This window comes from Phyllobates terribilis, unplaced genomic scaffold (assembly GCF_046119375.1).
Source record: "Phyllobates terribilis strain yellow unplaced genomic scaffold, ASM4611937v1 Scaffold_1__5_contigs__length_1240528914, whole genome shotgun sequence".
Classification (NCBI taxonomy): Eukaryota; Metazoa; Chordata; class Amphibia; order Anura; family Dendrobatidae; genus Phyllobates; species Phyllobates terribilis.
In genome coordinates this window covers 994,331,908-994,347,939 of record NW_027362761.1, presented here as the reverse complement: position 1 = coordinate 994,347,939, position 16,032 = coordinate 994,331,908, and the positions used below count along the sequence as shown (strand labels likewise).

At 46.5% G+C, this 16,032-nt stretch overlaps 1 protein-coding gene across 8 annotated transcripts in view; it reads left to right on the top strand.

Moving 5' to 3' along the window:
* WDR17 (WD repeat domain 17) overlaps positions 1-16,032 on the top strand; it is a 166,199-nt gene that overhangs the window by 148,505 nt on the left and 1,662 nt on the right. For all 8 annotated transcript variants that reach the window (XM_073643767.1, XM_073643745.1, XM_073643736.1 and 5 more), the window contains 3 exons: positions 410-511; positions 13,436-13,534; positions 14,071-14,254. In XM_073643767.1, the coding sequence (XP_073499868.1) occupies positions 410-511; positions 13,436-13,534; positions 14,071-14,254 (385 nt within the window). The remainder of the gene's footprint in view (positions 1-409; positions 512-13,435; positions 13,535-14,070; positions 14,255-16,032) is intronic.

Genomic DNA, 16,032 nt, shown 5'->3' with positions numbered 1-16,032 from the left:
AGGTTCAGAACACTATTAGACGGAGATTAACCCCATATCTGCAGGTTTATAGCGTTTTTTCACGTGACAGGTTCTCTTTAAGCATGGAAATGTATGAGTACATTACTATCTAGGTGTGCCCCTACACAGTCTGAAACTGCCCAATCATTACTGGCAGTCAGACTGTGTAGGTACATATGGTTCCAGGAAGAATATCTGGAGAATTGCAGAAATTATTTCCTCACTTATTCCTCCTGAAAAGATTAATTAAAATTGTAATTTTTGGAGGGAATTACAAATTACTTTTACTAAAACTGACAGCGGGTGACCGGAGATAAAACAGGTATAAAACAGAAAGAGCAATATATGGCCATATCTTAGGATATATTTTTTATAATGGGTCACATATTTATTGTATCTTACCCCGTAGGGTCCGTAATGAGCTGCTCATACTGTGTGGATACATTGGGGCATTACTAGCCATTAGACGGCACTATACAAGCATTGTTCCTGCACTTTATGAATATACCAGGTAAGAGCCTTCTGTTAGTGGCACAAGAAAATGACACATAATAAGAATATACACCATGAACACAGTCATGTATAGAAACCATTAATTGTCTTTCTAAAATCCAGTGTGATAAAAATGCAAGGCTTGTAGAAAAATGTGCTCCACCATTCATGTTGCAGATGGGCACATGGAGTCATGTTGTGCCATGTGAAGAAGTGATCCTAATTAAAAACACAATTCTCAATCACTATCTGGAAAAAAATAGCAACTGAAGAGGCATGAAAGGGTTGTTAAAGAGGATCCCTCACCAGTTTCAATTGGCCACATCATAGAATAGTGCATGCAGAGCTGAATAAAACATATTTTATTTTTGTAATTTCCTTTACAGAGATATTAGCTTGTAAAGTTTAGATTATAATTTATCCTTCAACCAATGGGGCCAGAGATTCATTTCTGGAGGTATTGACTTTTTCTCCTGCATGACATTGACCATTTATAAGCAGGAGGTGCCATGCAGGGGGAAAAGAACAGGCCCAGAGGAGCTTAGAACAGGCTTTCTCCTGTGTAGGACATGTGATGATACACAGCCCTGATGACTGATCTCACTGTCTGCATCTACTGTGAGTACAAATGGAGGAGGGGAGTATAGGAGAGCTGTGTGTCATTGCAAACACCTCTGCATCTGCAGTTTTCATTCCACAACAGTTAGTGTGGGAGAAGCGGCAATTAAACAAAGCAGAGCTGACAGTGCAGTGGAATGAGTGCTGCAGCTACAGAGATGTTTGTAATGGCACACAACTCTGCTTTACTCACCTACCCCTTTTGTAATCACAAAAGATGCCAGCAGTGAGATCAGTGAGGAGATCAGGTCTGTGTGTCATTACATGCCTTACGTGTCATGATTCCGCCTATCGGTGTGGCTGGACTCGGTGAATGACTGTAGCTTAATCTAGGGCAGGAGTATGCGGAGTTATCAGTATGGTGATGGACAGCTCAGCTGTCCAATCGGGAGCCAGGGCATGTTGAACTGTCATTGAGTGACAGTTTAGCCGGTCAATCAGGGCCAGGGTGTGCCAGGGCTTCCTCCATGTGTCTCCTGTTCAAAGTAATTACCGGGATATATAGCCGGCTCCCTGCCTTAGATTGTAGCTTTGCTCAAGTGGTGTGTTTGCTTTGTGCTCCTAGTTTTTTATTCTAATCTTTGCTGCTTGATCCTGGATTTGTCTTGACCATCCGTTTGCCTAGCCCTTTTGCCGTGATCCGCTGCCTTCTTGAAATTCTGACTTTGGACTGTGACCTGACTACGTCTTTGTCTCACCCCTCTGTCTATGATGTACCCTCCTGGCTTTTGACCTCGGACTTCTTGATTGCCCAGTCTTACTGCTTGTCTGTGAGTAGTGACTAGCATCTATGAATGAAAATATATAATCAATAAGGGAAAAAGCATAACAGCAGTAGAGTTACGTTTAGTTGACAAAAGGGTGAAATTGGATGTACTAATATTGTAAGCACAAAGGGGCTTTTGCTGTAGGTGTCAAATTAGGCACATTATCTCCTGAATAGTGTTGAGCGAACATGCTCGACACTGCTCGGTACTCGCCCAAGCATCACGCTACTCGGGATGTTCGGCGAGCACCGAGCATTTCCGGGTTACTCGGGCGGGAGCTCGGGTGTCCGCCCTGCATGTTTGGCGCTCTTTACAGAGCCAATGAACATGCAGGGATTGCCAGCCAGTCACTGTAATGCTGCAGCCATGTTGGTTGTGGGCATTACAGTGATTGGCTGGCCGCACAGCGTCACCTCGAGTATTTAAAACCGGGCGCCGCCATCTTGGACACAGTCGCTCTGGATTAGACAGTGTAGGGACAGCGCTGCTGATTTAGGGAGAGATATAAACTGCGAAATAGTTAGTGTAGGGTCTGTAAAGGCTGCCAGAACAAACAAACAGTCCTTTTCAGGACTAATATCCATCCCAGATACCAGGCAGGCAGGCTGTATAGGAGACGCAGTGGTTATACCAGCAAACGCTGCATTACAGTCCTGTGTGCTACTGTTGCTGAAATTGCTGGACATAGTACCAGGTGTCGGGGGCCAGGAAAAATCCTTTTTTTTCCATCTAAATCCTCCTTTTTTTTTCCTCCTTCACACTGTACAAATACCCGTCTTATTAACCTTTTGGTGTGTCCCCCCCACCCCCTCCCCCCCAAAAAAAAGCGTGTCTCTGATTTTTCAGACACAAATATAACTGTTGAAAATAGTCTGGTGTAGGCTAGAGAAACAGAAGTGTTGTTTTGCACTTCCACGGTTCAAACCTCTGTATTATCCATTTTGGGCCATTTGTATCTAAAAAAAAAAAACAGTTTGAGTGTGTCGCTCACTGTTCAGCCACAAATATCTCTATTTAAAAAAGTGTGGTATACCCCAGTAAGCAATAACTGTGGTTTTGCCATCCCACGGTAAAAAATCTCTATTATTCAGGTTTTGGTATATTTTCCGTAAAGAAAAACAGTAGTGTCTCCTGACTGTTGTGACACAAAAATATATCTGTTGAAAATAGTCTTGTGTAGGCCCGACATCCCAGTGTGGTTTCGCAGTTCCACGGGTCAAATCGCTGTACTATCCAGTTTTGGGCCTTTGGTATCTAAAAAAAAAGCAGTTTGAGTGTGTCGCTCACTGTTCAGCCGCAAATATCTCTATTTAAAAAAGTGTGGTATACCCCAGTAAGCAATAACTGTGGTTTTGCCATCCCACGGTAAAAAATCTCTATTATTCAGGTTTTGGTATATTTTCCGTAAAGAAAAACAGTAGTGTCTCCTGACTGTTGTGACACAAAAATATATCTGTTGAAAATAGTCTTGTGTAGGCCCGACATCCCAGTGTGGTTTTGCAGTTCCATGGGTCAAATCGCTGTACTATCCAGTTTTGGGCCTTTGGTATCTAAAAAAAAAAGCAGTTTGAGTGTGTCGCTCACTGTTCAGCCGCAAATATCTCTATTTAAAAAAGTGTGGTATACCCCAGTAAACAATAACTGTGGTTTTGCCATCCCACGGTAAAAAATCTCTATTATTCAGCTTTTGGTAGTTTTTTCCGTAAAGAAAAACAGTAGTGTCTCCTGACTGTTGTGACACAAAATATATCTGTTGAAAATAGTCTTGTGTAGGCCCGACATCCCAGTGTGGTTTCGCAGTTCCATGGGTCAAATCGCTGTACTATCCAGTTTTGGGCCTTTGGTATCTAAAAAAAAAAGCAGTTTGAGTGTGTCGCTCACTGTTCAGCCGCAAATATCTCTATTTAAAAAAGTGTGGTATACCCCAGTAAATAATAACTGTGGTTTTCCTCTTCCACGGTTCTAATCTACTCTTTATTACCCTTTTTCCATTGATAGTGCAAGTGTAAGCTATTTTACTTCATTTACAATGGGCAAGGCGCGTGGCAAGGGACGTGGAAGTGGACGTTCTGGTGATGGTTCGTGCAGAGGACGGGGCCGTGGCCAAGGTGAAAATGTGCCACAACCAACAGCCACATCTTCTCGCTCCCACTTCTTAACCGAATTACTAGGGAAGCACAGAACAACACCAGTAATGAGAATTGATCAGTGTGAACAGGTTATTAATTGGATAGCAGATAATACTTCCAGTTACCTGGGCACCACCACCTCCGGTCTGTCTTCCACACGGTCAACTCTTAGTAGCCGTGAGTCTCGACCGCATACTCCTCCTCACCCTGATGCTCCTTCCTCCCACCATGCCGAGTGTCGTCAGACAGCAAGTGATCCCACACTTGGACACTCTGAAGAGCTGTTCACTGGTCCATTTCCATATTTGGGCCCCTCGCCTGATACGCTTGAAGTGGTGGAAGAGGAGATCCCATGTTGCGATGCCCAAATATTTGAACAGCCACGGCCACAGGAAGTCGACGTTGGCAATCTGTCACACGAGGTGGACGATGACGAGACACAATTGCCAGGAAGTGAGGAGGAGGATCGTGGTGCACAAGTGGAAGAGGAGGAGGTGGTGGATGATCTAGTAACTGACCCAACGTGGAAGGAGGACATGCAGAGTGAGGCCAGCAGCACACAGGGGGAGGGAGGCAGAGTACCCCAACAGGCAGGAAGAAGCAGTGTGGTGGCCGCAGACAGAAGGCAGGCGACCGTTCCCCGTAACACCAACACAAGGGATGTTGCCAGTACAAGCGGTAGGTCTTCCAGAGTCTGGAATTTTTTTAAAGACTCTGCTGATAACCCCAAAAAGGCCATATGTTCCACCTGCCATGCCAGCATCAGCAGGGGTGACAAAACTACCAGCCTAACCACCACCAGCATAATCAGGCACATGGCAGCAAAGCACCCGACTTTGTGGGGCGAAACCCAGGGTCCACGACCAGTGTCAGCGGGTGTCACCACTGCTTCTTCCACTGTTGTGCGTGCAATAGAACCCCCTGTTGTGTGTGCAAGGCAATCCCCTGTCCATACTGCATGTAAAGATGCCCCCTCCTCTCAGTCTTCACTTGTTTTGGCAGTTTCTCAAGAAACAGCATCAACGTCCACGTCCCACCGCAGCGTTCAATTGTCCATATCCCAGACCTTTGAACGAAAGCGGAAATTCGCAGCTAACGCCCCACAGGCCACAGTCCTAAATTCGCCCATTTCACGACTGCTTGCGTTGGAAATGCTACCTTTTAGGCTGGTGGAGACGGAATCCTTCCGCAATCTTATGGCGGTGGCCGTCCCTCTGTACTCGGTCCCCAGCCGACTCTATTTTGCCCGGTGTGCCATCCCCGCACTACACAAGCACGTGTCCCAAAGCATCTGCCGTGCCCTCAACAACGCAGTTACTGGTAGAGTCCACCTGACAACGGACACGTGGATAAGTGCTTGTGGCCAGGGACGGTACATCTCTCTGACGGCACACTGGGTAAACATAGTGGAAGCCGGGACCCAGTCGGACCTTGGGACGGAACACATCCTCCCCACACCGAGGATTGCGGGCCCTATGTCAGTCAGAGTTGCCCCCACAGTGTACAGCTCCTGCGCATCATCATCCTCCTCCTCCTCCTCCTCCTCCTCGTGTTCAGCCTCCATCTCAGATATCACCACATCAGTTACAAGCTGGAAGCATTGCAGTACTGCCTCCGCCAAGCGGCAACAGGCTGTGCTGAAACTCATAAGCTTAGGTGATAAACCTCACACTGCTTGTGAGTTGTGGACAGCTGTGAAAGAGCAGGCAGATCTGTGGCTGAGACCGCTGAACCTACATCCCGGCATGGTCGTGTGTGACAATGGCCGTAACCTGGTGGCGGCTCTGAGGCAAGGTGAGATCACACACGTACCATGCCTGGCTCATGTGCTTAACCTCGTGGTTCAGCGGTTTCTTAAATCGTACCCCGAGTTGCCAGATCTGTTTGTGAAAGTACGCCGCCTGTCAGCTCATTTTCGCAAGTCGGCTACAGCTTCCGCCGCCCTTGCTGTGTTGCAGCAGCGTTTGCAGCTTCCGGCACACCGACTGGTGTGTGATGTCCACACACGTTGGAACTCTACCCTCCACATGTTGCAAAGGGTTTGTGAGCAGAAGAGAGCAGTTGTGGAGTACCAGCTGCAACAAGGCCGTCGATATTCAGGTCAGACTCCACACATAAGACCTCAGGAGTGGACCTGGATGTCTGACATATGTACCATCCTGACAAACTTTGAGGAGGCCACCAAGATGGTGAGTGGCGATGACGCCATCATTAGTGTCAGCATCCCACTTGTCTGTCTTTTGCAACGCTCTCTGCAGAGAATTAAAGAGGAGGCATTGCAGCCAGAGTATGATGAGATGGATCAAGAAGCCGTAGCGGGTGATTACACACAGCCCAGCCTCATCTCATCCAAACGTGCATTGGGGGACAATGAGGGAGAGGAGGAGGAGGAGGAAGAACAGGAGCTGCTATCATGCGTTGTAGATGGTAGTACCTGTACAAGTGTCATACCGTTGATTCAGCGTGGGTGGCCTGAGGACAGGGGGGAGGAGGAAGAGGAGGAGGAGAAGGAGAGCATGGTCAGTCGTCATCTTGGTGAGGACACGGAAATCTTGCCCGTTACCAGTCTGGCACGCATGGCTGACTTTATGTTACGCTGCCTTAACCGTGACCCTCGCGTTATCAAAATGTTGGGTGACAATCATTACTGGTTGGTGACACTTGTAGACCCCCACTACAAGGAGAACTTTCACTCTCTTATTCCTGAGGTGGAGAGGTCTACAAAAATGGGGCAGTACCAGAAGGCCCTTGCTGCAGAACTCTTAAAAAAATTCCCATCTGAACACGCTAGCGGCAGAGGTCACAGTTCGTTGCCCAACCAAGGCGTACAGGCGAGAGAGATGCAACTCCAATCCAGCAGAGGCAGGGGAACACTGTCAACGTTCTGGGACAGTTTTCTGACACCCGCCCAGCTTACAGGCCCTGAGGCGCGGGGTACTCTCACAAGGAGTGGAAAGTTTCAAAAGATGGTGAGGGAGTACCTTGCCGACCGTACCAGCGTCCTCCGTGCCTTTTAATTATTGGGTATCCAAGCTGGACACTTGGAATGAACTCGCTCTGTACGCCTTTGAGGTCCTGGCCTGCCCTGCCGCTAGCGTGTTATCGGAGCGTGTTTTTAGTGCTGCTGGGGGAATTATAACTGATAAGCGCACTCGCCTGTCAACTGACAATGCTGACAAGCTGACCCTTATCAAAATGAACAAGGGCTGGATTGTGCCAGACTTCTCATCACCACCAAATGACAGCAGAGTAACATAAAGTCAAATCCACTGTGTTATTTCGGGAGGTGTATTCACATGCACCGCTTCACACCCACACATGGGTATACGCTTCCTCGTTTCGGCTGTTTTATCTTCTTCTCCTTATCCTCAGCCTCCACCACCACTATACCACCAGGGTGCCAGCATTGCAAGTTGCTCTGTCCTAATTTTTGGCAGCGTTTGCTTGGAAAGCATAAGCAAATACTATGGGAGACCCACTCCCCAATAATGGGACTTATGTTTGTAATATGCTGTACTGCATGGCTCTTGTAAGGAGCATTGCAAGTTGCTCCGTCTTAATTTTTGGCAGCTTTTGCTTGGAAAGCATAAGCAAGTACTATGGGAGACCCACTCCCCAATAATGGGACTTATGTTTGTAATATGCTGTACTGCATGGCTCTTGTAAGGGGCATTGCAAGTTGCTCCGTCCTAATTTTTGGCAGCTTTTGCTTGCAAGGCATAAGCAAATACTATGGGAGACCCACTCCCCAATAATGGGACTTATGTTTGTAATATGCTGTACTGCATGTGACGCGCCCCCTGGGCCGTGTGCACACGTGTGTGGGATACCCGGTGCCGGGTCTCTGGGGTCTGTAGTCTCCGTGGCGGTGACCCGGTCCCGTGGCTCAGGCTGGTCAAACCAGTGGCAGTCTTTCTTAGGTTTTGAGGTTAATTGTCCGACTGCGCCACCCGTGGATTGCGGTCAGGGAGTACCACCGCTGCGAGGCAGACCGCTGAGGCTGGTGTTGAGTGCGCAGCAGAGAATGTGATAACTCCCCACGGGAGGAGTATAGCCTCAGGGCAGTGAGTGTGGATGATGGGGGTGATGGTGCACGAGCGCAGCAGGAGCGACTCAGAGTCTTTGCAGTGCAGTTCAGGGTCTTTACTGATGATTATAAGGTAGACCCTCCCGGGAGTACTGGCTAGCATAAGAGGCCTGGTCAGTCTGTGAGCAAACAGGAGTTCCCCTGGCCAGGTGGAGTTGTAGGCCTCCCCGTCTGTCTGCACTCTTCCTGGCTACCTTGCTGTAAGCGGGTAGAAGTAGCCCACGTCCCTGAGTGTACTGTGTAGTGCTCACCCGTATGGCTGGTGACTTGGGGCCTTCTGTTAGCCTCCGCTCCACGACGGCGGTGCTGGTCCCTTGCCTGTGACTGAGCCTCCGGGCTTCTATGGCCAGAGGACCTGAAATCCCCTGCCGGCTGGTTTCTGCTGCTGGATATATAAGTCCTCACAGCCTCGGACTCCTGTGTCCGGTTCCTATTGTCTTCTGCCAGGGCGAGCTCTGCTCAGCTTCCAGCCCCTGGTCTTTAGCTCCTAGCTCCTACAGAGCTCCTTGCTGTTACTTTCCCTTGCTCTCACTCTGACTCTGACTGTTCTCTGTTCTCTGACTCACTCAACCCCGCCCCAGATCCAGTTTATAAGGGCAGAATTCTCCCCTCCCAGGACTGGGGCAGGAGGATGTTGCATGTTTAAGGGATCCTGATCAGGAAACCTCCCACTTGCTCTCCGACGTAATATCTATTACTGTGGTGACCAGACCCCTGGGGTGCCACACATGGCTCTTGTAAGGGGCATTGCAGTTCCTCATAATTTTTGGAAAGCCTTCCATTCACTGCTTAGGCCAACAGTGCACAGGAGACCCAGTTGCTATAAATGGAAAAAAAGGTTTAGTTAACGCCCTCTGATCTCCATGTCATTTCCAAGGGGCATTGGAGTGCCTCGAAATTTTTGGTAGGCATTGCACTCACTGTATGCCCTATAACTGTGTAGCCGAACCGCTCCTTTTGTTACAGAAACATATCCTACAAGACATATCTGGTTGACTGGCCTGATATTGATGTGAATGGTCCCTGTTCCTCCTGCTCTTTCTCCTTTGTCACTACCTCATCCATCATTTATCACCTGAAGCTTTGTTTTAACGGGAGTCATAGAACTTGGATAGTAGCAGGAAAACATCCAGCAATCCTCGGAGAAGGTAGGATATGCGCCAAAACGCTGACCACCTCAGGCCTAGTCGCTACTACATACATGCGCTTGCATTACAACAAAACAAAGCAGATGCTAACTTCTATCATCCTCATCATGCTCCTCACCTTGGCACTCTCAACTCCCCTGATGGAGAAGCCAGGGCCTACCGGAGGAGTCTGATAGTCCGGTGGGCTCGGCCAATGCTGCCCTAAAGCAGGCCAGGCTAAGAAAAGTGTGGGAAAGGTTACCAGGACAAATAGGGGTGGCTGGGGACCGAGTATGGACACCCGGCCACCCCCTGGAGGCTGGGGAGCAAGCGGGGACACCCGGCCACCAGGCGGCTGGGGACTGAGTATGGATACCAGGCCGCCGACACAGCCATGGCGTGGTGGCCAGATTCCGCCTCCACATGCCTAAAAGGCCCAATTTAAAGTGCAAGCAAGCAAGCAGTATGGTATTGCAGCCTGGGGGTGGGTGGGTGGCAGGCTGCATACTTGCGCTTGCATTGCAAGGAATGGCAGAGGTACAATTGAACACTGCCCTGGGACAAGGACTTGAATGGGGATAGTTGCAAGTCTGCAACGACAGGTGCAAGGTGGGAGGCATCTTCGCATGTACCATGAACAGGGGTTTGGCATGCACACACTACAGCGGAATAGGCTATCCTTCCCACTAAATGCACTGGGGAGGGCACAGGTAATGTTTTGGTATACACGCTTAATCTTATGTATAAGGCACACCAGGACAAATAGGGGCGGCTGAGGACTGAGTATGGATACCTCGCTGCCGAAGCAGCCATGAGGTAGTGGCCAGCTTCGGCCTCCTCCAAACTAAAAGGCCCCATTTCAAGTGCAAGCTAGCAGTATGGAATTGCAGTCTGGGGGTGGGTGGGTGGCAGGCTGCACACTTACACTTGCATTAAAAGAAAACATAGCAGATGCTAACTTCTGTCATCATCATCATGCTCCTCACCTTGGCACTCTCAACTCCACCGATGGAGAAGTCAGGGCCCACCGGAGGAGTCTGGTTCTCTGGTGGGCTCGTCCAAAGCTGCCTAAAGCAGGCCAGGTGTGGGGTGATGTTCCAAGGAGAAATAGGGGCGGCTGGGGACCGTTTATGGACACCTGGCTGCCCCCAGGCGGCTGGGGACCCTGTGTGGACACCCGGCCGCCGGGCGGCTGGGGACTGAGTATGGATTCCAGGCCGCCAACACAGCCATGATGTGGTGGCCAGATTCCGCCTCCACATGCCTAAAAGGCCCAATTTCAAGTTCAAGCAAGCAGTATGGTATTGCAGCCTGGGCGTGGGTGGGTGGTAGGCTGCATACTTGCGCTTGTATTGCAAGGAATGGGGGAGGTACAATTGAACACTGCCCTGGGACTAGAACTTGCATGGGGATAGTTGCAAGTCTGCATCTTCTGATGCGGCAAGGATCACTTATGATGGGCACACTTTTAGACAGTGACCTGGGAGTCAGAGATGCTTCCAGGGGTCTTCCCCATGCTGTTCCCATGTCTTTTCAGCACTTTATGCATGTGTCACACAGCACATGACCAGATAAGGTTGTAAAATGTTAAAATGACATTTCCCGGTGAATGCATTTGTCATAGTTGAAAGCAATACAAAAGTGCAAAAATGCAAAAAAATGCTACTTGTGAACATAGCCGAAGGTGTGGAGGAGTATTTTTGTTTTTGGTCATTTATTTTAACTTATACACAAGTCTTTTCCCTGGAAAGGATGTTCCTTAACATATTTCACAGGAAAAAAGTTTCACTTTCGTTTTTGAACGTTTTATTGTGAGCCCGTAAAAGTGGCTTAATACCTCTGACCACGTTGTTGACAGCAGTGACCTGGGGGTCAGAAATGCTTCCAGGGGCGATCCCCATGCTGTCCCCATGTCATTTGAGCACTGTCACTATCGTTTTGGGCACTTGTTAGGCTTTTAAAAGACTGCCGGGGGTGCCACCGCAAAAATGCTCGAGTCTCCCATAGACTAACATTGGGCTAGTTGCTCGGGTCGAGCACCCGAGTATCACGGCGAGCTCGGCCCGAGCTTCGAGCACCCGAGCATTTTAGTGCTCGCTCAACACTACTCCTGAACCTTCTAGGGGGTTAGCAAATGGTCTGTACTAGGCAGAATATTTCTATTGTCTGTATAGGAAGACACAGGTATGAAATGCCACAGCTTGGCTCATCGTCCATTCACAAACCGCATAGTTTAAATGAGCTAGTTCAGGTCATCCATGAAATATGAGTCTTTGGTCAGGACTATAAAAATCTGGGTGACACAAAGAGAAGTGTTCACCTGTGGGGGCAGCTTAAAGGCTGATGTGCTCCATGATTCACTCTCCTTCCCTCAGGAAAACAGGCGATAACTGCAGACGGAAATGTTTAGGTATCTCTATTATTTTCTCCCTTTTTATTTCATAACTGTTTTGCATATTTGTGTCGTTTTATTTTTACCTTTTTATATATTTATTTTAAGCACTGTATATTTTTATATTAAAGCTTAAAACCTTTAATACGTTGATACTTGTTTGCTCTAAAGAACCTATATCCTTTAACAGAGTGTGTGACCTTTTTGATTGTCCGACAGTAACATAGATTTCGGGGACTCATCACCCTGTGTGTTTAATGAGTAGTGACAGCTTAAGAAATGGGGGTGTGCTGTGTGTCGGGGTGTGATTTTTGCTCACCTTCTAGCCTAAAACAGAGGTTGAGAGCTGGATTGAATGAAAGGAGATAAATTAACCCATGCAGGCGCACTCCATGTCACGTGCTGAGAAGTTTGTACGTGACAACTTTTCATGTGTCTCCTGTTCAAAGTAATTACCTGGCTATATTTAGCCGGCTCCCTGCCTTAGATTTCTGCCAATTGTAGCTTTACTTAGGTGGTGTGTGTTTGCTCTGTGCTCCAGTCTTGTATTCTGATCTTTGTTGTTCGATCCTGGATTCATCTTGACCATTCGTTTGCCTAACCCTTTTGCCGTGATCTGCTACTTTCTTGAAATTCTAACTTTGGACTGTGACCTGACTACGCCTTTGTCTCACTCCTCTGTCTATGACGTACCTTCCTGGCTTTTGACCTCGGACCTCTTGACTACCCAGCCTCACGGTTTGTCTGTGAGTTGTGACTAGCATCACATTACTATACTACACAGAGAAAGCCAGTTCTCTGGGGGGCAGGGATTTCCCCCCCATGACGCCCCTGCTTATATTTGGTCAACATCTTAAAGGGGGAAAAGTACACTCCAGAATTTTATCTCCTCCTTTGTTGAAGAGGAAATTAGAATTTACACTTTACAAGCTAATATCTCCGCAACAGAGAGGAGAAATTTCAAAAACTAAAATAAAATAGATGTGGCTAGTTTAACATGCTAAAACCGTTGAATGGTCCTCTTTAGGAATTGAATGTTAACATTTTAGTACCATTAAGTAATAAATGGTTAGATCTCCGTTTTCCAATTGAGCGCCACATTCCCTGCTCCCTAGATTAAGCATTAAGCTCCTCCTGGTGGCTGGGACCAGAATTATTTGAATTAACTATATATCTACATCTCTATACATTGAATTGGGAGATACTGCATTTTCTACTACAATGGAGAGCCAACAGCTATAAAGATATATTTTAGAATGAGGCCAAAAATGTAGACCTGTTAGATTAAAAAAAAACATTGCATTTAGGAATGTGGAGAGGCTCTCCATTCTACTGCTTTAAAATCATCTTCTAAAATCATTTAATAAAAGTATACTTTGGAAGATTCTTATAATACTTGATTTGCTTACATTGATCTCTTGGATGAAGAAGCCCTCACCATCGTGCCCACTTGTGTTGTAGCTCAGACATCTTTGGATCTCAGTGGCCAACCAAAGAGTCTCCACTGAATCAATAACACTGCTCATTTCAGTTATGAGTCAAGGCCCTAGCACAAAACCCAGAAATAAATGTCAAAAAGAGTCCCCACACCCAGATCATCCCTTTATGAGAGGAGACTAGGTTTAGGTGTAGTGTGGGGGTAGTATGTACCTTTGGCTTGTAGGACACCCACATATTCCAAAGCTCACTCTTTCTTTCCTGTCTCTACTCGAACTCACCATCTACTTTATATCGTACTATGCGGCATTGCATGACTTGGGCGGTTACTGCTTATTGATTAACCTGTTCCTTGTGCTTTCATCTTCCCTTGTTATACTTTGCAGTCAGCTTCTAAAACGTCGGGAAGTGTCTGTTCCTTTGCAGATTGAGCAGCTCTCGGTGGAGTTGGACGCATGGAGGGCATGTACAATGTCCACCAGCAAGTAAGGACCAACATTCAGGAGACATAATTCTCATTGTATAGAAATATGGTAATTTTTTGGCAGGATATAGGGCTAGGGTGAGAGAAAGATGGGTGACAACAGGTGAATTTGTATTTTGTTTCCTATAGTTTCCATACTGTCCTAATTGTAGTATAATATACAGGATACCTCACCTTCTCTATAACTGACTGCAGTTACATGTAACTTTCACTATTTTCTATTAAAAAGAATTTGCCACCAGGTTTTAGCAATGTAAGCTTGTAAGCAGCCTGATGTAGGGGCAGAGACCATGATTCCAGCAATGTGTCACTAAGCGGGCTACTTGCTGCAGTTCTGCCGAAATCCCCGTTTTCTGTGCTGCAGATCTAGCAGTTCCTCCATTGTGGTCTTTTCATGTAACCAGGCTATTACTACCATATCTTACTGGGACATAACATATGTTGTTTTACAATACTAACTTGACATATTAGTATAAAGCTTAGCAAAAATCTATGTTCTATCCAACTTTTTGGGTTTATGATTTTTACAATTTTTAGGTCTGGCGATGATCTTCCATACACCCCACCTACAGAAATTCAAAGAAATATATATTCAAGTATAATCGATAAAATAAAGGAGGAGCCTATAAAAGGACTTACAGGACCAGACTACGTCACAGGATCTAATCTACCTAGCCATTCTGATGTCCATGTGTCTTGCTTAACAGGATTACGAATACAGGTGGGTTACATGTTCATGTGGTAAGCGAAAGCATTATGTGGTTTCTATTCACATTAATGAACCAATATGTAGTAACGAGACCCTAAGACTGAGAGATAATCATTTCTTTCCTTCTTTGGTCTATGCATGGGGACCCACCATTGTAAATATAGAGATCTCCTAAGAAGACCAGAATTCTACAGACAGTAGATAGCCCACAATAAAAGAATGTACACTACAATATGCTGCATTTAATTTTTTCTTGGATGAGTTTCTGCTTCAGGGTACCTCCGTTTTCACAAGAAAACGATTGTAATGCAGGACTCTGCAGTGTGATAATTTTCCTATATCACGCTATTACGTGTTTTTGCTGATAACCTGCAGCACAGACCCCCCGAAGTCTGGGCTAGGCTACACTCGGCTGAGCCCAAAGTCTGGGCTAGGCTACACTCGGCTGAGCCCAAAGTCTGGGCTAGGCTACACTCGGCTGAGCCCAAAGTCTGGGCTAGGCTACACTCGGCTGAGCCCGTCACTCTTAGCTTCCGTCTTCAGTGAAGGAGTGAGCGCTGTAGAATCCTGTGCCGCTCGCTCCCATACTGACTATAGTAGCCTAGCAGTAAGAGAAGGACTCTACGTAGTTTGGTTTAGCCCGCAGCATAGCGTTCAGGCTGTCCGCGCTGGTGATTATCAGCAAAAACAGCGCAATTTAGAAAAAAATGATTATTCTGCATAGTTCTGCACTGTAATCATTTTCTTGTGAAAGTGGAGGTACGCTTTATACTTGCGTATAAAAAAAACAAAAACTGTCTCATTCTCATGGAAGAGAGTGGGACGATTTTTTCTCACTTGTCATCCACGTGCTGTCTGTATAGAATCTATTGTTTTACTCAGCAGCTATTAATCATTTACAGGACCAGTTACAGAATTATAAGGTATCCGTAATAAATCAGTTGCCATACTGATGGTCCGTATACAATGCGTTTTTTTTTCTCGCACCCATCCGATTTCAGAGTCACATCACAGCATGCTGCATTTTTTTCTCATGCTGAATACAACTGACAAACAAAATATGCAGATCTGTTCGGCCTCACTGAATAACATTGGTCCCAGTGCAATACCTTTTTTATCGGATTGCACTCCTCCAATTTATATGATTATGTGAGTGATTATATTGGGCTGTTCAAGATCTAGGCTGAATGAAAGCACTCAAAGGCTCCATTCACATGGGCTACTAAACGTATTAATAGTCCCATCCCCAAATTACATATATGGCTGGCTCTGCAAAATGTACGAGCGCAGGAGCTGCCCAATATTTACATGCACTAGTGTGGGCCATTAATCGGACCAGTTTAGCCCATGGTGCAATTTTTTTCCTGAGGTCCGTGTGAAAAATAACCCATGTAAGCTAACACATAGGCTAATTGGTCTGAGTGCTATTCATTTTACACACAGATTGCTAAAACACAACATATATTAATAGATCTTGGAATAAAAATTTGTTCCACAATTGGATGTATTAAATAATGTTCCTGTGCAGATATAATCTTATAAATGTGCCCCTGCTGTGTACTGTGTAATGGCTGTGTCTGACCGTACAGGAACATGGTCTGATCATACCACTGCACCTGGGCAGGAAACAAAAGAGTATACAGACATTACAGCATGGGATCACATTTTCTTTTAACACATCAATTGTGGAACTTCCTTTTATCCCAAGATCTATTGATTAAAATGAACTTTGTTCTTGGGAAAACCCTTTTAATTTTACTTTCTTTTACAAAGTACTGTCACTTCTAGCT